Raw genomic sequence first — 20886 nt, 5'->3', positions numbered from 1 at the left:
TGATAGTTTCCTGTACCCTGGTTATGCCAAACATACTTTGAAGTTTTCTAAGAAATTAATTAACTATCTAAATTGTCTTCATTATTTAATTCTAATGAAAGCATTTTAATATGAGTAATTAGACTGTGATGGGGAACTGAATTTAAATATTACTACATTTGATTCAGCTCTCAGTCTCACTAGCTCACTAACCATCTGTGGTTAGCAGCTTCCATATTGGACCACAAGGCTCTATGTCTTCAGTCTTTTAGCATTGACTTCCCAAGGTTAATACCCATCTCTTGTCAAGCAGTTAACGTTGCCTGTGGTGCTGCCATGAGCCCAGCATGGCCCCCCTAGCTCCAGGTTTGACCATCTCTGGCCTGCTGAGAAGTTGCCAGGAAAAAGTAGAAATGTAAACAAGGCTACCTTTCCCTAATAGTCCTAAGACTAAGGCTAGCTGATTAGACACAGTTCCTGTGTTCTACTTCTCAGTAGCTATTTCTGTACTTAGGAAAACAACATTTTAGGCAAAGACCTTTCATTTCTACCTCCTCCCCCAAACCACATGCATCCTTTCTGCAGGTTCACCCAGAACCTGTCAGCATTCCGTCGAGAAGTCAACGATTCAATGAAGAATTCCACTTATGGAGTGAATAGCAATGACATGATGAGCTGACAACTCTTGGACTCTACCTGTACAGAGCAGCGTCCCTTTGGTCTGGTCCAGAGGTTGAACAATTGCAAGGGAGAGGGCCTGGCTGATCCCAGCTCCTTCCTCCAGAGGTGTGGGGGAAATGGCAAAGGTCAACTAGCCATTTCCCCAAGAAATAACGGGGGTGTGCGTGCACTCACTAAGGGGCAGGGCACTGCTGGTTCCTGGGGGACTGGGTGGGAAGGGTGGTGGGAGAAGACAGAGACAAGCATCTGAGACTCCAGCCCCCTCCTGGGGCCCCCCAAGCAGGGAGAGCCCAGTGTCCTGCCACAACCTGCCTTGTATAAACATGTACATTTTTTCATAACATTTTGAACAAGGTTTATATTGACTCAAGTTTAAAAACAAAAGTGTGACTGAAAAATTTTTACAGAGTCTAGTGCACCAATGCTGATGTGAGGGGTTATGTATGGTGAGTGAAGAAAAATGTGTATTGTGGTGGCCTGAAGCTTTATTGGACAAGGATGTGTGAAAGTGCAGAGATATATTTAGTGACACAGTGTAGAGAGGCAAAAGAAAGGAAAAACTCCAAATGTATATTTTTTCTTAATGCCCTTTTCCCACCTCCACCCGCAGTGATGCGTTCCTGTTGCTGTATTAACCCTTGTTATTAGGAACTCTGAGCCATGCGGGAGCACCATCCTCCCCATCCATGGATACTGCCCTGGGCCCCCCAGCCTCCTGCAGTAACAAACAACTCCAGCTAAAAATGTCTAGTGTTCCGATCTCTATCCTTTCTCCCATTTTACTTAACCCTCATCCTCAGACAGATGCCTCTTGCTGTTAAAAGTTGGATTTATGTCTTAGGATTCTTGGTCTCTGTAGGGAGATGATGGAGAATTGAGCCATTTGCTCTCTTGTTGAGCAATTTGCATGAGTCCACCAGAGGCCTGATGTGTGTGGCCATAACTTTGTCTTCCCCAGCCCTTGAGGCAGTGTGTGTGGATGTGTGTGTGGATATTTATGTATGTACCCTGCACTCATGAATGTATGAACTGGAGGAAGTTACTACAGAGGAGGGTTCTTAATAACAAGGTCTACCTAGCATGAAGTATTTAACATTCTCCCTTGAAAAATATACATTTTTATAAAATAAAAACCATAATAAATGTTTTGAATATTAAAAAAGAAAAGTGAACCTACAGAGGAAAATTCAATGGAGAAAGCTATTTGCCTTGTACTTTCCCACAACTGTTGCTGCTAGTTGTACACATCTCTAGTTCAGCTCTTACCCACGGGACATTAATCAATTAGGTTTTATTTTTATTTTCCTCAACCCTCACAAACAAGCCTGTTAATTTCCTTCTCCTCTGGCGACTGTGTGGTGAATCTTTTCTTGCGTGATCAGGTTGCGGATAGACTTGTAAGGGTGTTTGCTGCATACAGTGTAAGCATTGTGACCGCCAATAAACTTCAGTGGTTTCTACTGACCTGGTTTCAGCAGTCAAGTGCAGTGTGTCCAGGGATGTGTCTCACTTAAACACATGGAGATAATTTAATCAATCATGCTTTCTTTTTTAAGCCACTGGATACAGAAGTCCCTCTGCCTTATAAAATTCACTCACTGTATCTGACTCAATCCGTTAAAATACGACTGGTTCAGCTAACACACTTGAAGCATAGTGTATGCTCTCCAGAGTTGTCAGAGTGAAACCACTCCTCCTCTTTCGGGTAATGGAGTGACGACTACCTGAGATAAGAGAAGAGGTGGAGAGAGCCCCGTCTTGTTAGTCTTCCTGTCCGCTTCTCTGATACAGGCTGGGCTTCATTTATCAGGCCTTTGCAAGTTTAGAGGCAGGTGTTTCTCCTGGAATACTACAGAATGCACAGGCCAGATCAAGCAAATAAAGAACACTAGTTTCTGGGATTGTGGCCCTGTGTTACACAGTGCCTTCACTAGGAGGGATCTCCATTGCCCGGGCCCATTAAAAAGCACAAAAGTAGAAGACAGCTGTGTATATCTACCTACACAGGCCCAAGTGCCAATCTGTGCACATTCTTAGGTATGCTAGTTAGTACCTTTCTTTGCTGTTTGAGCCTTTGGGAGCTGGTACTGCCTGCTGGGTCCTAAAAGGCAAAAAAAAAAACTGTGTTTTCTTGTCTACAAGAAAGGCAAATAGAATGGCAAGTATGTTGAGGTAACAGTTGGTTAACAAAATCCCAGTGTCCTGTCCTTCTCTCCCACAAAATGATCCCAAGGCAAGAAACTCACTAGGGATGATGGTATCTTTGGTGCATCACAGTGAAGTGTCCATGGTTAAGATCTTCCACAGTCCCCAAACTTTGTAAATCTTAAGTCTTTTACTCTTCAACTGGTATTAACTGCCTTTAACCCCAGCACATGAGAGGCAAAGGCAGGCAGATCGAGGTTCAAGGTCAGGCCGGACTACAAAGAGACAATATCTATCTTAGAAATCATGGAAACTATTTGTGGATATCTATGCTGTTCCTGGGCACTGGGTTCATCAGATCAAGGTCCACACAGTGATTCCTGGAATCAGCTATTCTGAACACCTATTCTTTTACTGACAACTACTAAATCTTTCTATGTGCATATGTATTTGTTAGCTCAACCCAAGTAAAGTGCAAGCCAAAGAAGGGGTTTTATCCAGAGTGGAAATAATAGGTTTTTAAATTCTGTTCTTTGATACATGTTCTCATGGCCAGGTTGACCTCAAACTTATATTGTAACCAAGGCTAGCCTTGAATTCCTGGGTCTATTTGGCTCCATACACTAAGTATTGGTATTTAGGCATGTGCCCCCTCCATGCCTGGCTAATAAGAAATAATGACTTTCAGCAAAAGTGTCGATTTTCTAATGGAAAGTGACAATCTACTAGGATATGTTATCTTTCTCTGAGTACTCTCCCAGAGAGTTTCAATATCCTGTGATGAATTTCTCCTGGGCACACAGACCATTTTCCTATAGTGCCCCAGTCAGCTCTGTCCAAACTAGAATTTCTGATGAGACCTACCAATTTAGTTGTTACCCACTAATGTGTCAAACAAATACCAAAGCAGAAATGGGAGAAGAAAAACAGTTGGATTAACCTGCCTTTAAAAAGTACACTTTTGAAACAAATTTGAAGGAATCAAAATGTGCATCTCCAACTATAATCGAACATTAACTACATAGCAGATCATGTCTTAGTAACAGAGCCTTCCAGCTATCTTCTGGATCGATGACACTTGAGTGTTTTCCAAACTTGGACCACCAGCTAGTCAGCCACTTTGGTGTGCTTCAGGAGCAGTGTGTCCATTAAAGGAAGCAGCTCCCAGACAGTGGGGCTGAGGCCATCAGAGGGAAGTGTAGAATCAAGTTTGAAAATGACTTTCCTCGGCATTATGGTTCTCAGGATAACCTGACTGTCCTTGTCATCTGTTTATTCATGACATTGGCACCTGCTAGCCAGGGCCTATCTAGTAGTTAGCTGCAGAAAAGTATTCAGTGGAGTCAAAACATTGATTCCAACTCTTCTGCACAGAATCCATTAATAGTATACAGTTGACTTTATGAGTCAGCAGGGTAGGGTGGATCCCCGTGGTTCAGCATGTACCAGGCCCTGATTTTAATCCTCAGCACCCCATTCCCCAAGATCAGTGAAAAAACACTATATTTATTTATTTACATCCCAGCTGCAGTTTCCCTTCCCTCCTCTCCTCCAGTCCCTCCCCATTACCTTATTTTTTAATATTTTTATGTTGTTGTGGGGGGGGGGTGTTTTGTTTTGTTTTGTTTTTAAGCTGAGGATCGAACCCCAGGCCTTGCTCTGAGCTAAATCCCCAACCCCTGTTGTTGGTTTTGTTTTTTCTAGACAGGGTTTCTCTGTGTAGCTTTTAGCTTTGGTGCCTGTCCTGGATCTTGCTCTGTAAACCAGGCTGTCCTCAAACTCACAGAGCTCCACCTGGCTCTGCCTGTCAAGTGCTGGGATTAAAGGCAAGCACCACCACTGCCCAGCAGCATTTATTTTTTAAAAGTTCAATAAATTTAAGAATTTTTTGTGTGAGTGCTCTATCTGCATGTACAACTGTATACAGAAGAGGGCATCAGATCCCACTATAGATGGTTGTGAGCCACCATGTGGTTGCTGGGAATCAGGACCTCTGGGAATGCAGCCAGTGTTCTTATCTTAACCGTTGAGCCATCTCTCCAGCCCCCACATTATACTTTCAGTTAAAGACTTCATAAAACACTCAGCACGCAGAAGCACCTATTAACCTAATCCATCTCATCACTGGGTTATAAAAGAGTGCAATCTGGGCAGAGGTGAATCATTTAATTGCTACTACTGAACCACAAGTTATGCCAGTCAAGCATTGGGATTCATGGTCTGGAGAACAAGCCCACAGGAAAAACAGTAAAAAGCCAGACATGGTGGCTCATGCCTGTAATGACAGCACTTAAGAGACTAGAGCAGGAGGGTTGCCATGAATGCCAAATCAGCTGGTCTTGGGGGAACAAAGGGAGGGACTGCTGGAGCATTCATTTGTTGCTGTTGCTGAAAACCTGAGTTAGCTCCTGGCACCTACATCAGGCCGTTCTCAACTACCTGTAACTCCAGTTCCCTAGGCTCCAACAGCTTCTCTGGCCCTGCACTGAAATGCACATATGCATAATTTTGGTAGTTAAAAAGATCTGCCTGCCTCTGCCTCCCAAGTGCTGGGCTTAAAGGCATGCACCACCACGTCTGGCTGTAGTTCAAAACAGCCTTATGAAAAGGTCAGAGGTGCACAAGGTGGTGCACACCTGTGATAGCAGTGGGGAGCAGTAGAAGAATCAGATCAAGAACAGATAACATGACTGCCCTCTTCCCCACCTCCAAACCCCACCAAAAAACAAAAAGGCTCAGAAGAGCCACTTACACAATAGATACTCCCCACGACTAGTAAAGAGTGGAGAACATAGTCTTAAAGTCAGAAATTACAGGCCTCTCCCCAGCTCTCAGTGGCTCTTAGTAAAACATCTGACACCCAATTCAACTGGAGAGTGAAAATGACGAGAGTTGGAGTGTAAACACAAAGAGTACAGCCGGTCATTACTTCATATGATTAAACACCTCTTAAATCCAGTCTGGGGCGCGAGTCACAAAATCGAGACACAATCTTTATTGACAAGCTATAAACACTGCGGCAGAACCCTTCACTTAACTAGACAGGTGCAACAGCAGCTCCCGCAGCCATACCACCTTCCACGTGCCGTTTACATCTGCAAAACCCACTTTTGTCAAATGTATAAACTATGCTCTTTGCTTATCTGCAGGCCCAGAGACCCAAAGGTCCTCCCTCCCTTCTGTCCGCATCCCTAAATTTTAGAGCCTGCTTGTTTGTTTGAGATGATCCTAATCTTGTCCCTTATCTGTCCCAGCAACCAAAATGTGCTCCTTCCAAGCCAGGATCAAAGGATCAGGTCACGTCGTGATGGATGACAAGGATGTGGCTTATGAGCCGCAGATACGTTTGCTGAAGGCAGGAGGCGGAGGGTGGAAAGAGGTACTGAAGGGAGTGAAGTCCCTGCGGAGATTCCCAGCTTGACCAGCCGCACCTGACACCAAAAAAGAGCAGCGGGAACCCAAACCTCTGGATGCGCGGACCCGGAAGTGATTCCGCGCGTTCCGTGCGTCAGAAGGAGACGCCGCGCCTAGGTTGCCTCTGGACTGCGCAGAATCCCCAGATCAGATCCCGCCCCTGTTCCTCGCATGCGCCGTAAGGATTCATGCGCTGGGTGGTTTCCGGCTGTAACTGCAGGGCTAACCTAAAGCGGGAAGACTTTCCCTGGGCCCTGTGCTTGCAGAAATCTGAATTTATTTGCGTCGCGTCCTCACACTGGTATCCGCCGCGGTTGTCACAGAGTCCTTGTCCCAAAGTTGGAGTGCTAAACCAGTGGGGAGTCGCAGACGCAAAGGGGTGCTCTGCGTAGTACTGCTTCCAGCGAAGCCCTGCCCTGACCAAGAAGGCACGCAGAGAGAATATGGCCGAAGAGATAGTGTAGCTTTCTTTGTGTCTGAGTGGAGAGTGGGCCTGCAAGAGGTTGGGGTTTGATCCTAAAAAACCGGGCTTCTAAAACTCCAAAGGCCAGCCCAGTAACCAGTCTGCTTAGCCGACCAGCCTAACGGAGAGGACACGTGAACCAAGGCTAGGGCTGTGAGAAGGAAGTTGAGGAATATTGAGAGGCGGATCAACACAACTTTAGTTCCCTAGTTCTAGAATGGAGCGTCACCTGACTGAGAAAGAGAACGCACTGGGCAAGACTAAGGGGCGGGGTGTAAAGACAGCGCACTGGGAGAACCTGAAACAAGGCCCCACTCCGCTCCTGGAGGTGTCAAAACATTTATGCAAAATCAATACCAGTCACACAGAAACTCAGAAGAGGGGAAACACTTCATTTTACTAAGCAAATACACCTTGAATACAAAAACCAAAGACATTAAGGAATAGAAAAAAAGAATGTTTAGGGGGCTGGAGAGACGATTCCGCAGTTAAAAAGCACTTGGTGCTCTTCTAGAGGACCCAGGTTCAATCCTCAGCACCCACATGGGAGCTCACAACAGTCCATATCTTCAGTTTCAGGGACTCAACACCATCTGGCCTCTCAAACCAAGGCATGCTCATGGTGAGGTCTTACATGCACAGACATACAAAACACCCATACACATAAAATATTTTTCAATTTAAAGCTTTTAGACGAATGTCTCTTATGAATTTAGATGCATTCTTACCAAAATGTAAACATGTCAAAATCAACAATCTATAAAAAGTAATAATACAACATGATTAAGTGTGGCTGAGTCTAAAATGCAAGGTTGATTTAACTTTCAAGAATAAGAGACTGGAGTGGTAGTTCATCAGTTAAAAGCACTTGCTGCTCCTCCAGAGATCACTGGGTTAGATTCCCAACACCCATAGGGTTGCTCACAACCATCTGTAACTCCAACTTCAGGGGCTCTAACTACCTCTCCTGGGCTCTGTGGACACCAGGCACTCAAGTGCTCAGATAAACCATACAGACAAAACACCCAAGCACATAACAATAATTTTAAATATTCTACAAAAAACATAAATGTAACACCACATAAACTAAGGAAAAATTAGAGATCATCTCAGTAGATATAGAAAATACGATAAAATTCTAAACTCATGATATTAAGTTTGAAACCAAAAAAAAAAAAAAAAAGTTTACTGGGGGTGTAGCTTAGTTGGCAAAGTGCTAGCCGCTGGCCTAGCATTCAGGAAGCACTGGGTTCAGTCTCTAGCACAACACAAAGCCAATATGGTGATGAATGCTTTTAATCCCAGCACATTGGAAATGGAGGCAAAAAGATCAGAAGTTCCAGGTCATCCTCAGTTACATAGTGAGTTCAAGGCCAACTTGGACTATATGAGGCCTCATCTCAAAAATAACTCAGCAAAAAAAAGAATAGAAAGGAACTTTTTTTAAACTTATTTATTGTGTATACAGTGTTCTGCTTGCATGTATTCCTACAATCCAGAAGATGGCAACAGATCTCATTATAGGTGGTTGTGAGCCACCATGTGGTCCCTGGGAATTGAACTCAGGACCTCTGGAAGAGTCTTAACCACTGAGCCATCTCTCCAGCCCAAGAAACTTTTTGTGAGTGGTGATATTGGGGAACAAACATGGGGTCTTGTATGTGGTGTTGAATGTAATCCCAACACACATTCTTAACCTTATAATCTACAAAAACTTACCAACAACATACTTAAAGGTGAAAATGGGATCTTTTTCCCTTAAAGCAAAAGGTTATCTGTAGTAACACAAACCTGCAATCCTGGAAGGCTGAGGCAGAAAGACTCAAACTTCAAGGCCAGACTGGGAATATATAAGTGTGTGTGTGAGTGTGTGTGTGTGTGTGTGTGTGTGTATACACACGTGTACATATATGAAAACTGTGTCTTGGACAGAAAGAGGGGGGAAAAGGGGAGGAAGGAGGCAGGCCAAGGGTGGTGGCGCACGCCTTTAATCCCAGCACTCGGGAGGCAGAGCCAGGCGGATCTCTGTGAGTTCCAGGCCAGCCTGGGCTACCAAGTGAGATCCAGGAAAGGTGCAAAGCTACGCAGAGAAACTCTGTCTTGAAAAAAAACAAAAAAGAAGGAGGAGGAGGAGGAGGAGAAGCAGCAGCAGCAAAGGGAGGTGGATCTCTGTGAGTTTGAGCCAGCCTGCATAGCAAGTCCCAGGCTGGCCAGGACTACATAGTCAAACTCTCTTTCAAAAAGAGGTGGATGTTTTACCAAGGTCCTAACCAAATGAATGCAGCTCAAAGAGAAAAGGCACAAAATCTCAAAGGAAGACGTGAACCTTGTCTTATTCTCAGTGTCCTGATTTGGAGTACAAAAAGAGCCACTGGAACTCAGAAGACAGGGCCGATGTGTGAAAGTCGATTGTTTGTTCATGGGTTTTCATTTTCAGGTTACCATACAATGGTTTCACTGTGGCACTTCACACACATGTGCAGTACTTTGTTGTCATTTGGTCCTCTCCACGTGTCCTCTCCATGGCACTTCGGTAACTAGATCCACCAGCTCTTTCTCCCTACAAAAACCAGTCTTGTGACATGCTTGTTTAACCTGTCCAAGACCCTGCATTTGCCTACATTGGTTCTCTACTGCTGATGGGGGAAATAGAGGTTATTTGTATGTACTAAAAACAATTAGATTAAATTTTAAAATATATACCATTTTCCATGGTGTCCAAGACCATGAAATACATATGAATAATTTTAGATCTGTGCTAAAAGCCAAGGGAAATTAGACTGTAATGTGTTCATAACTGGCTGATTCCAAAAGTGCTGTGATGTCGATTGTCTTCATAGTGGGTTTTTTGGTGGTTTGTTGTTAAAGAGACAGAACACCGGGCTTCACACATGCTAGGCAAGCACTTTACCATGGAATTACATCGCTGGCCCCTGACACTGACCTCTGTGTTCAATAAAGTCTGAAGTTTTTTCAGTAAGTGCTTTACATTTTTATTGGTGTATATTCATTGTATATAGTGATGGGTTGCTGTATACCTCTGGCTGCCCTGGACTTTCACTTGATAAACTTCACTGGCCTCAAACTCACAGAGATCCACCTGCCTCTGGCTCCCAAGTGCTGGGATTAAAGGTGTGCTTCACTTCATCCAGCTACATAAAGTTATTGTTTGTTCAATAGAAATTTCAAAAGGCCTTTTTGTAGAAACTGGTGTGTTGATTAAGTGTCTGTGAAAATGCAAAGAACCTGAAATAGTTTAAAAGTCTTGATTTTTGCTTTTTTAGATTTATTTTATGTGTGTGAGTGTTTTGCCTGTACATACATGTGTGCACAACATACTTGCCTTGGAGGTCAGAAGAGGGCATCAGATTCCTGAAACAAGGTACAGACAGTTGTGAACCACCCTTTGGGTCTTCTGTAGCAGCAACAAGTGCTCTGAACCACTGACTGAGCCATCTCTCCAGCCCCCAAAATCTTTTCTTTTGGTGCTCAGGATGAAGCCTAGGGCCTTTCACATAATAGTCAAGTGCTCTACCACTAAAATACACCCTCAGCCTTAAAATATTTTTTAAAATAAAAAGACTGGCTGGGTCACTCATGTTGCCTGATCTCAAGATCTGCTATCAAGCCTGTGTGGCTCTAGCTCAAGGGCAGACAAGCAAACCAATGAAACAGAAGACAGTCCAGAAAGATCACCTGACAATGAAGGTGCCAAGGTCAGTGTACGAGAAAAGGACAGTCTTTTTCAGAATTGGTGTTAGAGGAACTGGATATGCATTTGAGGGAAAGGCAGGAGGTGAGGGATCAACATTGAACGTTTCCTACTACATAAATAAAAATGAACTCAAACTGATGTAATAGCACATGCCCGGAGTCCCATGTCCTCAGGAAGCAGAGACAGATGCTCACAAGTTCAAGGCCATTGTTTACAACATGAGATAGTGTTATGAAGTTCTTGGGAAATCAGTCTGGATTATAATTAAATTTATTAAAGTGGCTAGCAGGACAATAATCTCTGAGCCAAGGTTGAGATTGCTTTGTGAAAGAGGGGTGAAGGGAGGGTTTTTAAAGATGAAAACCACAGAAGACTCTGAGCATCTACACAAGCAAGGCAAGAGCTGTTCTGCTCTGTCAAGATCAGGTGACCTCAAATTAGTCCTTGAATGCCTACAGAAGCAAGCTACAGAAACCAAACAGCAATCATGTTGTTTTGTTTTGTGGGAGATGGGTTTTCTCTGTGTTACCCTGGCCATCCTGGAACTGGCTCTGTAGACTAGGCTGGCCTTGAACTCACAGAGATCTACCTGCCTCTGCCTCCCGAGTGCTGGCTGGGATCAAAGGCGTGCACCACCAGGATGGGCCAAGGTTATATATTTTTGCATGGGGGTGACTAAGACAGGGTTCCTGGGCACTTATCATCCAGGAACTGAAGTCAGAGACAAACTGCTAGTGGGCACCAGGATGGATGCCTAGCACAAAAGAGAGTTTCTTTAGCCGTCACAGCACCGTCTCAGAAAAGTGAACTCAATACATCGTACACCTAAGAGTCAAAGCTAAAATCAGAGTCAGGTGTGGTGGCGCCCGCCTGTAATCCCAACACTTGGGACGGAAAGGCAAAAGAACCTTGGGTTCAAGAACAGCCTTGCAGGGTTGGGGATTTAGCTCAGTGATAGAGCGCTTGCGTCCTCAGCCCTGGCAAAAAAAAAAAAAAAAAAAAAAAAAAAAAAAAAAAAACAGCCTTGCTACATAACAAGACCTTGTCTCAAAAAGGAAGGAAGGAGGGAGGGTGGAGGGAGAGAGAGAGAGAGGAAGGGAAGGAGGGGGTGAAAGAAAGAAAGGAAAGAAACAATACAAAATTTGGAGTGAAAAAATCTTTGGAATACATATATTTGACACAAGACAAACACCCAGTATATATAAAGAACCTCTGTAACTTAATAAGAAAATAATCTCAAATAACTCAACTTTAATAACTGGACAGGCACTTTGAAAATGCCATAGTCATTACCGGTGCTTCCTACCAGATGGCAAAGCATCTCTAAGTAGCAAAGACACTTGTGCTAAGTACCCACTGGCTAGGAACAGTGGTTCTCCAGTAGGACTTCTTTCTGGGCCAACAGCAGCAGCTTCACCTGGAAACTGGTAGGAAATGCAAATTCTCTTGGCCCCACCTAGACCTGCTCAATGGGAAACAGTGGCGGTGATGTTCAACACTCAAGTGCCAGGTGATTCCAGGCAGGAGGGGAGGAAGGAAGGAAGAAGGGCTACTTCTTTAAGGCTAATTAGGTACCTCCCCTCCCCTCCTCTTCTCCAGGCTTCTTAAGCCTGGTGTGGGAAGCTGGCCCTTGGGTGAAGTTCTGAAACCAGATGAGAACCTGAGGTTGGAGGTAAGACTCATGTCTGGCAGCACAGTAAGCCTGAACAGGGTGTGAGTGGGATATGGATGCAACTGAACACATACCCTGGTGTCTCCTCCCTCTCCACACTGGGGTTCTGGGAGGGGCCCCAAGGGCAGTCAGATAATCTCAGCAAGCTTCCAAACTTGGGGTACACAAAACCGCCATTCTCTCCACTGCTGATTTGAGTGTTTCTGTCTCAGGTCTAGGGATGCTCTGATCTGTTGCTGGCATGGGGGATGGGGGAGAATGACTTGGCCTTGGCCTTGGCCTCCAGGAGTTTTCAATGGCTATTACTACAGCCACAATTCCCCAGGCCTCTAGTGAGCCTTCCTTACATTACACAGGAGACAGTGATAGCAGCTGAGCTCCAAACCAGGGACCCAAGACCCTACCTTACCACCACGAAGCCACTCAGCAAAGCAGCATGAGTCTCCAGAGCATCAGCAGTGGGACAGAAAACACAGCCAAGCTCATACTCTGGGGTAAGGGCTAAGGCTGTCCCCAGCAAAAGTGGAATGGGCTTGCTGGGGTGCTGTGCCCCTAACGTGTGTGTGTGTGTGTGTGTGGCGGGGGAACCCATGAGCCTCCCAGCCCCACACTGCCATCTTCTCTGTACAGGCGGTGAGCTCAATCACGAAAGACTGACTTGCACCTTCAGACCCCAAGGGGAAAAGAAGGACAGCTGTAGACTGTTGCTCAGCACGGTAGGTACCTCCCAAAAAGGGGAAGAAGGCTGGAACAAGCGTGCATTTCTGGTCTCAACAGGTAACAGCTTTCTCCCATCACCCTCCTAAGATCTGCTTAGGGGAGAAAGCCAAAGAGGAGGTAAATCGTGTGGAGGTCCTGCCCTCAGCCAACCTGGAAGACAAAAAATTACCAGTCACCATTGCCTCACTGAGGGCCTCCGTCCTACCTATGGTGAGTCTCTTCCTTTAGGCCCAAGGAAGCGATCACTGCCTAGCTTCATCCTCCAATGGGCCTGGACGTAAATGTGGGTGCCTTCATTCCCTGGGCTTATAGCCATGCTAGAAAGGCAGTATGGCCTTGACACAGTGGGGATCCATCCCAATTCCTGCTTCCCAGAGCCTTGCAAACATGAACAAGCCAAATGTCCTCTCCAACAGTGTCACGTTCAAGCCATTTACTACTAGTCACCAAGACATTCTTGGTAGCTTTTATTTGGGTTATGTGTCTAGAAATTCTCTACCTTCCGGTATCCCATACTGTCCACAATTAATCATTGTTTGTGAATAATAACAGGTTTGTAGTTCGGAGGTTTTTAAAAATGCATTGGGGATGGGGAGTGTGTGTGTGTGTGTGTGTGTGTGTGTGTGTGTGTGTGTGTGTGTTTAGGCACATGTGCCATAGCATATGCGGAGATCAGAGGGCAACTTTCAAGAAGTTGTCTCTCCTGTTGTGGGTTCCAGGAATCGAACTCAGGACAGCAAGTGCTTTTACCTGCTGAGCCATCTCACCTGACCTTGTTTGTTTGAGACAGGGTCTCATATTGTATCACAGGATAGCCTTAAACCTATAATTCTCCTGCCTCACCCTCCTTGGTGCTGGGATGATAGGTGTATGCCACCACACTGAGCCCTTTTCCCACAGCCTCACTGCATTGCTCCATGGGCTAGGACTTTAGTATAATACAAATTCTCCCTGACTTAAAACTGAGCTTGTAAGTTGAAGATGTTGTAATTGGGAAATGCTTTTACTATGCTTATCCCATGGAGCATCCTAGTTTAGCACCATGCCTTGCTGTAGAAGCATCATTTGCTTGCCTTTGAGAAAACAGGGTGGGGAGAGCATCATGGTGCTCATTGCCATGGCCCTAACGAGACAGGCCTAGGAAAAGATCAAAATTCAGAATTCAGGTGTGTTTTCTACTAAACAAGTTTAACTTCTGCATCGCTATAAAGTCAAAACTCCAGAGTAATTGGGAACTGTAATTAGATAAATGTGAACAGTTGATCTTCCCTCTTCCTTAATTTAAGATGGCTTTCCATGAAGTGATTGACAAATACCACTTCACCAAAGGAATGGAGCCCCCATCTAGTCCTCTGATACTTTAAGATTTATTTTTATTCAGGAATAGGGAGTTAAATGTCGTCAAATGCTTTTTTTTTTTTTTTTTTAAGATTTATTTATTATGTATACAGTGTTTGGCCTGCAGGCCAGAAGAGGGTGCCAGTTCTTTTACAGATGGTTGGGAGCCACCATGTGGTTGCTGGGAATTGAACTCAGGACCTCTGTAAGAAGAGCCAGTGCTCTTATTCACTGAGCCATATCTCTAGCCCTCAAATGCTTTTTTAAAAAGATTTTTACTTAGTTTTATTTTACATGCGTGAGTATTCTACCTGCATATGTCTGCACATTCATACTTGGTTCCCACAGAGGCCAGGGGAGGGCCTTGAAACTAGAGTTTCAGGTGACTGTGAAACACTGTGTAGCTGCTGAAACTTGAACTCAGCTCCTCTGGAAGAGCAGCCAGTGCTCTTAATAGTCAGCCCTTCTTCCCAGCCTCTCAAATGTTTTGACTCCCCTGATTCCAGGTTCTTCCTCCATCATTCCATTAACATACCATTATGTCGGTGGAATAACATCTGAGCCCTTTGGGTTCCTTATTTGAGCGTGTGAACTCACAATTCACTTTAATACGATGGCATCACTTCTGGATTTTGAGTCAGGGTTTCGCTGTGTGTGGCCCTAGCTGTTCTGGATCTCGATCTGTAGACCAGGCTGGCCTCAAAATCACAGAGATCCACCTGCGTCTACCTCCCAAGCCCAGCCTGACATCTTTCTTTACTTAAGGATTCCTGGGGGTGGGGAGTGTGTGAACGTGCTTGCCACAGCACTCATGTGGCAGTTAGAACAGCTTTGTGGAGTAGGTTCTCTCAAGCCTTCTGTGAGTTCAGGGACTGATCTCTGGCTGCCAGGCGTGCTCAGCAAGTGCCTTCACTCACTGAACCATCCCACCAGTTGGCATGGTCTCCCTTTCTTTCATTTGTTTCTTGTTTTCTTGCTCTTGCTGATCCTTGAGACCGAGTCTGTGTAGCCCAAACTGGCCTCAGACTCTCAGTGGTCCTCCTGGCGGTCCCTCCTCCCGCGTGTTGGGATACAGGTGTGCACCACTCTGACTTGAGAAAAGAGATTTATTCCCAATGTGTGGTCATGTTGGGAAGAGGGTTGTTTGTGTGTTTGGGGTTGTTTTGTTTTGAGATGGTCTCACTCATGTCATCCAGACTGGCTGGAACTTAAAAATCCTCCTGCCTCCTTAACACTGGGATGACAGCATTGTGTGACCAGCCCCTACCAGGGGCCAGGCTGAGTTACCTGTGTCTTCTACATTGCTCTGATGTCCCTTCCCACCACAGACCACAATGACAGGTATGGAGCTTTGTCCTCCAGTGACTTTCCGGCTCCGGGCTGGCTCAGGACCTGTGTTCCTCAGTGGCCACGAATGTTATGGTAAGTTGATGTGTCCTAGGTAGCTGAGGTCTCAAGAGAATCTTGACTTTTTTTTAACAGCTCCTCCAAAGGCAAATGGCAGCTAGTAGCCTGAACTAGAAGGCTGTGGCAAGGCTGCAGCCCTGACTTTTCACTTGCCTTTCCATGTCAGCTTCAGGCCTCAGCTGTATCATGAGAGTGGCGTGGCCCTCGTTTCCGCTTCAGAGGATATTGTAGGGTAAACAGGGTCTTCCAAGACTCTTGCTGGGCATGGTGGCACAGCCTGTAATCCCAGCTCAAGGCCAGCCTGTGCTCCATAGCAAGACCCTCTCTCCAAAAAGAGAAGCTCTGAACTATAACTAGTATTTGGAAGTATTTCAAAGATTGGCTTACTAGTAAGTATGAAGCCATAGTGATAACATGGGCCACAACTTAGGCAGCTTGCCATGTTGTCACCTTTAAGATCCACCTCACAGACTGATGGTGGCACACGCCTTTAATCACAGCACTCAGTAGGCAGAGGCAGGTGGATCTCTTGAGTTTGAGGCCAGCCTGGTCTACAGAGTGAGTTCCAGGACAGCCAGGGCTACATAGAGAGCTTGTCTAAAAAAAAAAAAATCTACCTCACATCAGACCTCTGAACAGGTTCCTCCACCTCAACATGGCACACTGGGGACCAAGTTTCTAGGACATGAACCTTAGAGGGCCAAGCCATACTGTAACCCCACCATCTACATCTCCCTCCCCTGCTCATCCAGCTTCAGCCTTGTCCCAGCCAATTTTCAATACACATCCTTCTCCTGCCTGTCCTCCTTTCCCTAGTCTGCATGGAGATCTCCTGTCCCTTGCTTCACCCTGGCCCCTACTTTGGAGGAAGGGACAGAAAGGATATGGCTTGCTGCAGAAGGTGAACCCTCTCCACCCCACTGCTTGTCTGGGGATAAACTTGGAACAGAAAGGGTTGGTGGGGAGGGCATTAACCCTGTAGTTCAGATGTTCTGGTTTTCTTCCACCATGCTCTATTCCTGCCTACTTCCCATTCCATTACAGAGACTTCAGACATACCCTGGGAAGATGATGAGGAAGAGGAGGAAGATGGCGAGGAGGAAGAGGAGGAGGAGGAAGATGAAGATGAAGATGTGGATATATCACTAGAAGAGACGCCTATCAAACAAGTCAAAAGGGTGGCCCCCCAGAAGCAGATGAGCTTGGCTAAGGTTGGGGAAAAAGAATGAGATGAGGCACCAGGACCTGAGCTGGGCCTCCCAGGTTGGGTATTTGGGACCAGCCAAGGCCATCACTACTAAAGTTCTGCATGTCACAGTTGGGACTGCTCAGTATTCAAGAATGTGTTCTGGTTCTGGGTCTTGGGGTTAACTCTCCAAATAACACTTGGTTTTTGTTCCCAGAAAAAAAAGATAGAAAAAGAAGAGGAGGAGGCAGTCAGGTAATTCCCGCCCTTAATTCCCCACTATGGCCACCACCAAGGATTGAAGTCGAGGCTTCTGGCATGTTAAGCAAACAGGGTACAGCTGTGCTACAGCCCCAAACTGTGTTTGGCTTGGTTTGGGTGTCTTGTTTTGTTTGAGACAGGATATCAGTCAGTTGCCCAGGCTGACCTTAAACTCGCTGTACAGCCCTGGCAGGCAGTGGACATGTGATCCTCCTGCTTCATCCTCACTAGGAACTGAAGCAGCAAAAGTTCTTCTGTGAGATAGTCCTGGGAAGCAGATACAGGCAATATGTTTACATACATGCACACATGTGGATTCAACAGCTCTGGAGGTTGGCACAGTCCTTGAAAAGCATGAACTATCCTTCTGACCTGACTCTACCTGAGGTAATTCCTCCCTTCCTCAAATTAAAAAAAAAAAAAAAAAAAAAAACAGTTCAAGATCTACACTCAAACTCACACTGGCCTTACCCAACAGTCCTGGAAATAGTGGCACTCAAAATTTCTGCCAATAAGAGTATCCCCCTTTTTTTTTCTTCTCTATGGTGCAAGGTAAATGGAACATATGTAGGCTTTGGAAGCATGTTAACAATCAAAAGGATAGAATTAAGAGAATAGGGCATGGACTCATGTTCATTTCATGTCTTGTATTTTAGCAACAGCTTGGCTAAAGTGATGCAAAAGATTAACACTGGAAAATAATGAAGATCATAAGTAATATTCATGTGTTTGATAAATTATGTGCAGTGAGGCTAACATTGCTTTTATAGTGAAAAATGTATTATATCAGTTCTTGTTAAAATGTATTTAAGTGACAGCTTATTCATCAGGACCAGCTGAAATAAAATACCAGTCTCAGCACACAGAACAATGAGTACCAGAAAGAAACCCCCCAAGACTAGAAACCCTCCACGTGAGAATGCACCGAGGCAAAGCCTTGCAGTTCTCAAGGCTGTGGAAGTGGAAGCCTCTGCTAACCAGAAACTCAAACGTAATCCAGCCCAAACCTCCGCCAACTGGAGCAACTGCTGAGTCCCCTAAACAGCCATCGCAACGAGGACGGACGGTACGGTGCCCTTGAAGGTCACGTGGGGTTTGTCTAGACAAGACATTGGAGCATTTTCAAGAGGTAAATGGTAGATTGGTTGCAATGATGGCAAATTTTGAGAAAATTGAAAGAAAGGTGGAGACCCTTTCCCTCTCTGCCTGCGTAGGCACAGAGGTCCCAAAGCAAGACTGGGCTTGTGTTCAGGATTAAAGCCAGCAATGGCAGAGCAGCAAAGCCAACCATCAACAATCCACTTATGTGACGAACATCCCAAGCGTGGTTCAGAATCACTGGGAGTTCTGGAGTCTCTTTGGTTTGTGATTCCGAGGACAAATCTCTTCTGCATCCCCCACCCCAAGAGATGAACACATCGTGTCAACAAGCCTCTTAATGGTACCAAGATCCTGTACAACACAGTCTAACAAAAAACATCCTCAATCTGCCTGTCTCACAATTGGAAGGAAGAAAAGAGAGAAAAATAAAAAAATATTTTAAGGCTGATCATGGTAACACATGCCTTTAATCCCAGCTTTCAGGAAGCAGAGGCAGGTGGCTCTCTGAGTTCTAAGCCAGCCTGGTCTTCTACATAGTGAGTTCCAGGACATCCAGGGCTACATGACAGACCCTGTCTCACACAAAAAAACAATGAAAAACTATTTAAGTACATATTGTCTGTTGAACCTCCACCTCCACACTCCCACCCTTTATCACTGTCTCCCTCCTATTTGAAAACAGGTTTTGTTTTTCATGACAGGGTTTCTCTCTGGGGGTAGCCCTGGCTGTCCTGAAACTTGCTTGTAGACTAGGCCTGCCTCTGCATCTGCCTCCCCAATGCTGAGATTAAAGGCATGCACCACCCACCACCACTGCCAGGCGAAAAAGGCATTTTTTTAAATATATGTACTTGAAAGAAAACCAATAGAAGTCTAAAGAAAACACACTCTTAAAGAGACAGAATAAGGCCAGGTGGTGGTGGTGGCAGCGCACGTCTTTAATCCCAGCACTCAGGAGGCAGAGCCAGGCGGGTCTTTGTGAGTTCAAGGCCAGCCTAGTTAGTCTAGAGAGTGAGATCCAGGACAAGCACCAAAACCACACAGACCAAAAAAAGAAAAGAAAAGAAAAAAAGAATAAAAAAGGAAATAAGCAAAGCTGAAGCTGAGCTCAGTGGCAAAGGACTTACCTAGCATGCTAGAAACCAAGTCTGTTCCCTTCCCCAACACCACAAAAAATTAGACTCAAATGTGGGCTGGGAATACAGCTCAGTGGCAGAACGTTCCCTTCGGTGCGTCAAGACTTAGGTCTGATCCCTAGCACTACAAACAAAATAACAAGAGGGGCAGAACAGGAGGGTTGACCAGGGTGAGGGGCAAGCCTGCGCCTCCCTCTCTCTGGGCCAGCCCTCTGTCTAGATGAACTGCCCAGCTCTGCTCCTGCATGCAGTGATTGGGAGGGCTCGGCTGTGGCATGAAGCTGCGCTCTCTTGCCCACTCTGCCTGCCCCTCTTCCTCTCCAGGCCCAGCCCTCAGGACAAGAGTCCCAGGAAGAGGGTGAGCAATGAGAAGCTGGGGCTGGCCCTAGGGAAGGCTGCCAGGGTGGGAGGGAGGGGAGGAAGAAGGGAAACTCTTTAGGGCGCTTTATCTCCACAGGGGAAAGCGACGCCCAGACCTAGGAAGTCTGCACTCAAGAAATGAGGAGCTCACCTTGGTCTCTCCTGTGTCCACCAGAGGATGTCCACCAGCTGTGCTCTGGTGCAGGTGTCCAGCCCCTCCACCTGAATCTAAATGTAATAAAGTATTGTGGGGGTCACAAGGGAGCCCTACCACCCAGCCCTTCATTTCAAGAGGCTCTTGGAGAAGAACCCCCACAAGCTAGCATAAGCCACAATAAAATTTGCATGATCAGAACCTCCCTCAGCCTTTTCCCTGGGTGGGTCTCCTTGGGGCTGTGCTAGCTCGTGTGCCCAGCAGAGGGCAACCGCCAGCAAGAAACTGGCCCCATGTTTCTCTTCTAGGTTTCCACCCCAGGATTGAGTGGAGGCCTAGGCATCTGGCCTCAGCCCTGTCACCAGTGAGCTGAGGCAGATGAGGTTTACAAGTACAGAACTCTAGGACCCAACCAGCTTTTGCTACCAGGAAGGGCCTGACCCAGGCCCAAACTCTGTTCCCTTTCTCTGCCCTTCTCAGGCAATTGTCACCAATGGGACACCCACTGGGGGACATCCTAGGCTACTACAGTTGAGACTAAGGCTCATATGACACTTCTCAGGACACAGGCCTGTAACAGGGTGAGGCTGCCGAGAGTTGGAAAACAGAAAACACATCGCTCTGACTCTCTGGCCTCATTAGCATGCCGAGGTAGCTTTGGAGCCTGTTCACTGCTGATTTGAGTGGATCACAAGATAATCCCAGAGGAGGAACCTGTACTAGGCTCTTCCTGCCCCACCCCAGCATCCCTAGAGGCCAGGCCAGAAACAAGCCGGCAAGAGCTGCCCAGGACCCCCATGGATGAGTCCCAGGAGGCCGATCCAACTCCTGCTCAGCTCCTTGGCCCTTGGTGCAGATGATGCTCAACCAGCCTGGTTCAGTGGCGTCAGTCACAGGTATGGGGGAGCCAAGCTAGCTGCCTACCTCCATTCCCATTCAAATCACCTGCAGGCTGGTGGTGGCACAAAGCCAATGCCATAATCTCGGTCCGTGGAAAATGCTTTGGAGGAGGGAAAACAGGGAACTAAGAGGTCTGAGGAGGCTCCTGGGAACAGGCAGCTGACATGAAGGGGATCGGGGAGCTAGCAAGACCGTTCCTGTGAATGCAGCTGGTCTAAAGCAGGAAAAGGCTCCAGGTGTCCATCCTGAAGGAA

The 20886-nt window shown here is 46.1% G+C and overlaps 2 protein-coding genes across 3 annotated transcripts in view; both read left to right on the top strand.

Annotated features, from left to right (window-relative positions):
* Positions 1-2125, top strand: part of Xpo7 (exportin 7) — a 92799-nt gene extending 90674 nt beyond the window's left edge. For both annotated transcript variants that reach the window (XM_036199006.1, XM_036199005.1), the window contains exon 28: positions 565-2125. In XM_036199006.1, coding sequence (XP_036054899.1) covers positions 565-658 — 94 coding nt within the window. In that variant the 3' untranslated portion in view covers positions 659-2125. The remainder of the gene's footprint in view (positions 1-564) is intronic.
* A 10380-nt stretch (positions 2126-12505) lies between these two features.
* Npm2 (nucleophosmin/nucleoplasmin 2) lies at positions 12506-19720 on the top strand. Its single transcript, XM_036198577.1, has 8 exons — positions 12506-12563; positions 12700-12785; positions 12877-12999; positions 15456-15549; positions 16579-16745; positions 16938-16975; positions 19543-19576; positions 19676-19720. Exons 1-8 carry the CDS (start codon positions 12506-12508, stop codon positions 19718-19720), a joined length of 645 nt encoding a protein of 214 aa, XP_036054470.1.
* Positions 19721-20886: the final 1166 nt, after the last annotated feature.

This window comes from Onychomys torridus, chromosome 9 (genome assembly GCF_903995425.1).
Source record: "Onychomys torridus chromosome 9, mOncTor1.1, whole genome shotgun sequence".
Taxonomy (NCBI): domain Eukaryota; kingdom Metazoa; phylum Chordata; class Mammalia; order Rodentia; family Cricetidae; genus Onychomys; species Onychomys torridus.
The sequence above is the reverse complement of the archived record's forward strand: the minus strand, read 5'-3'. Positions and strand labels throughout refer to the sequence as shown.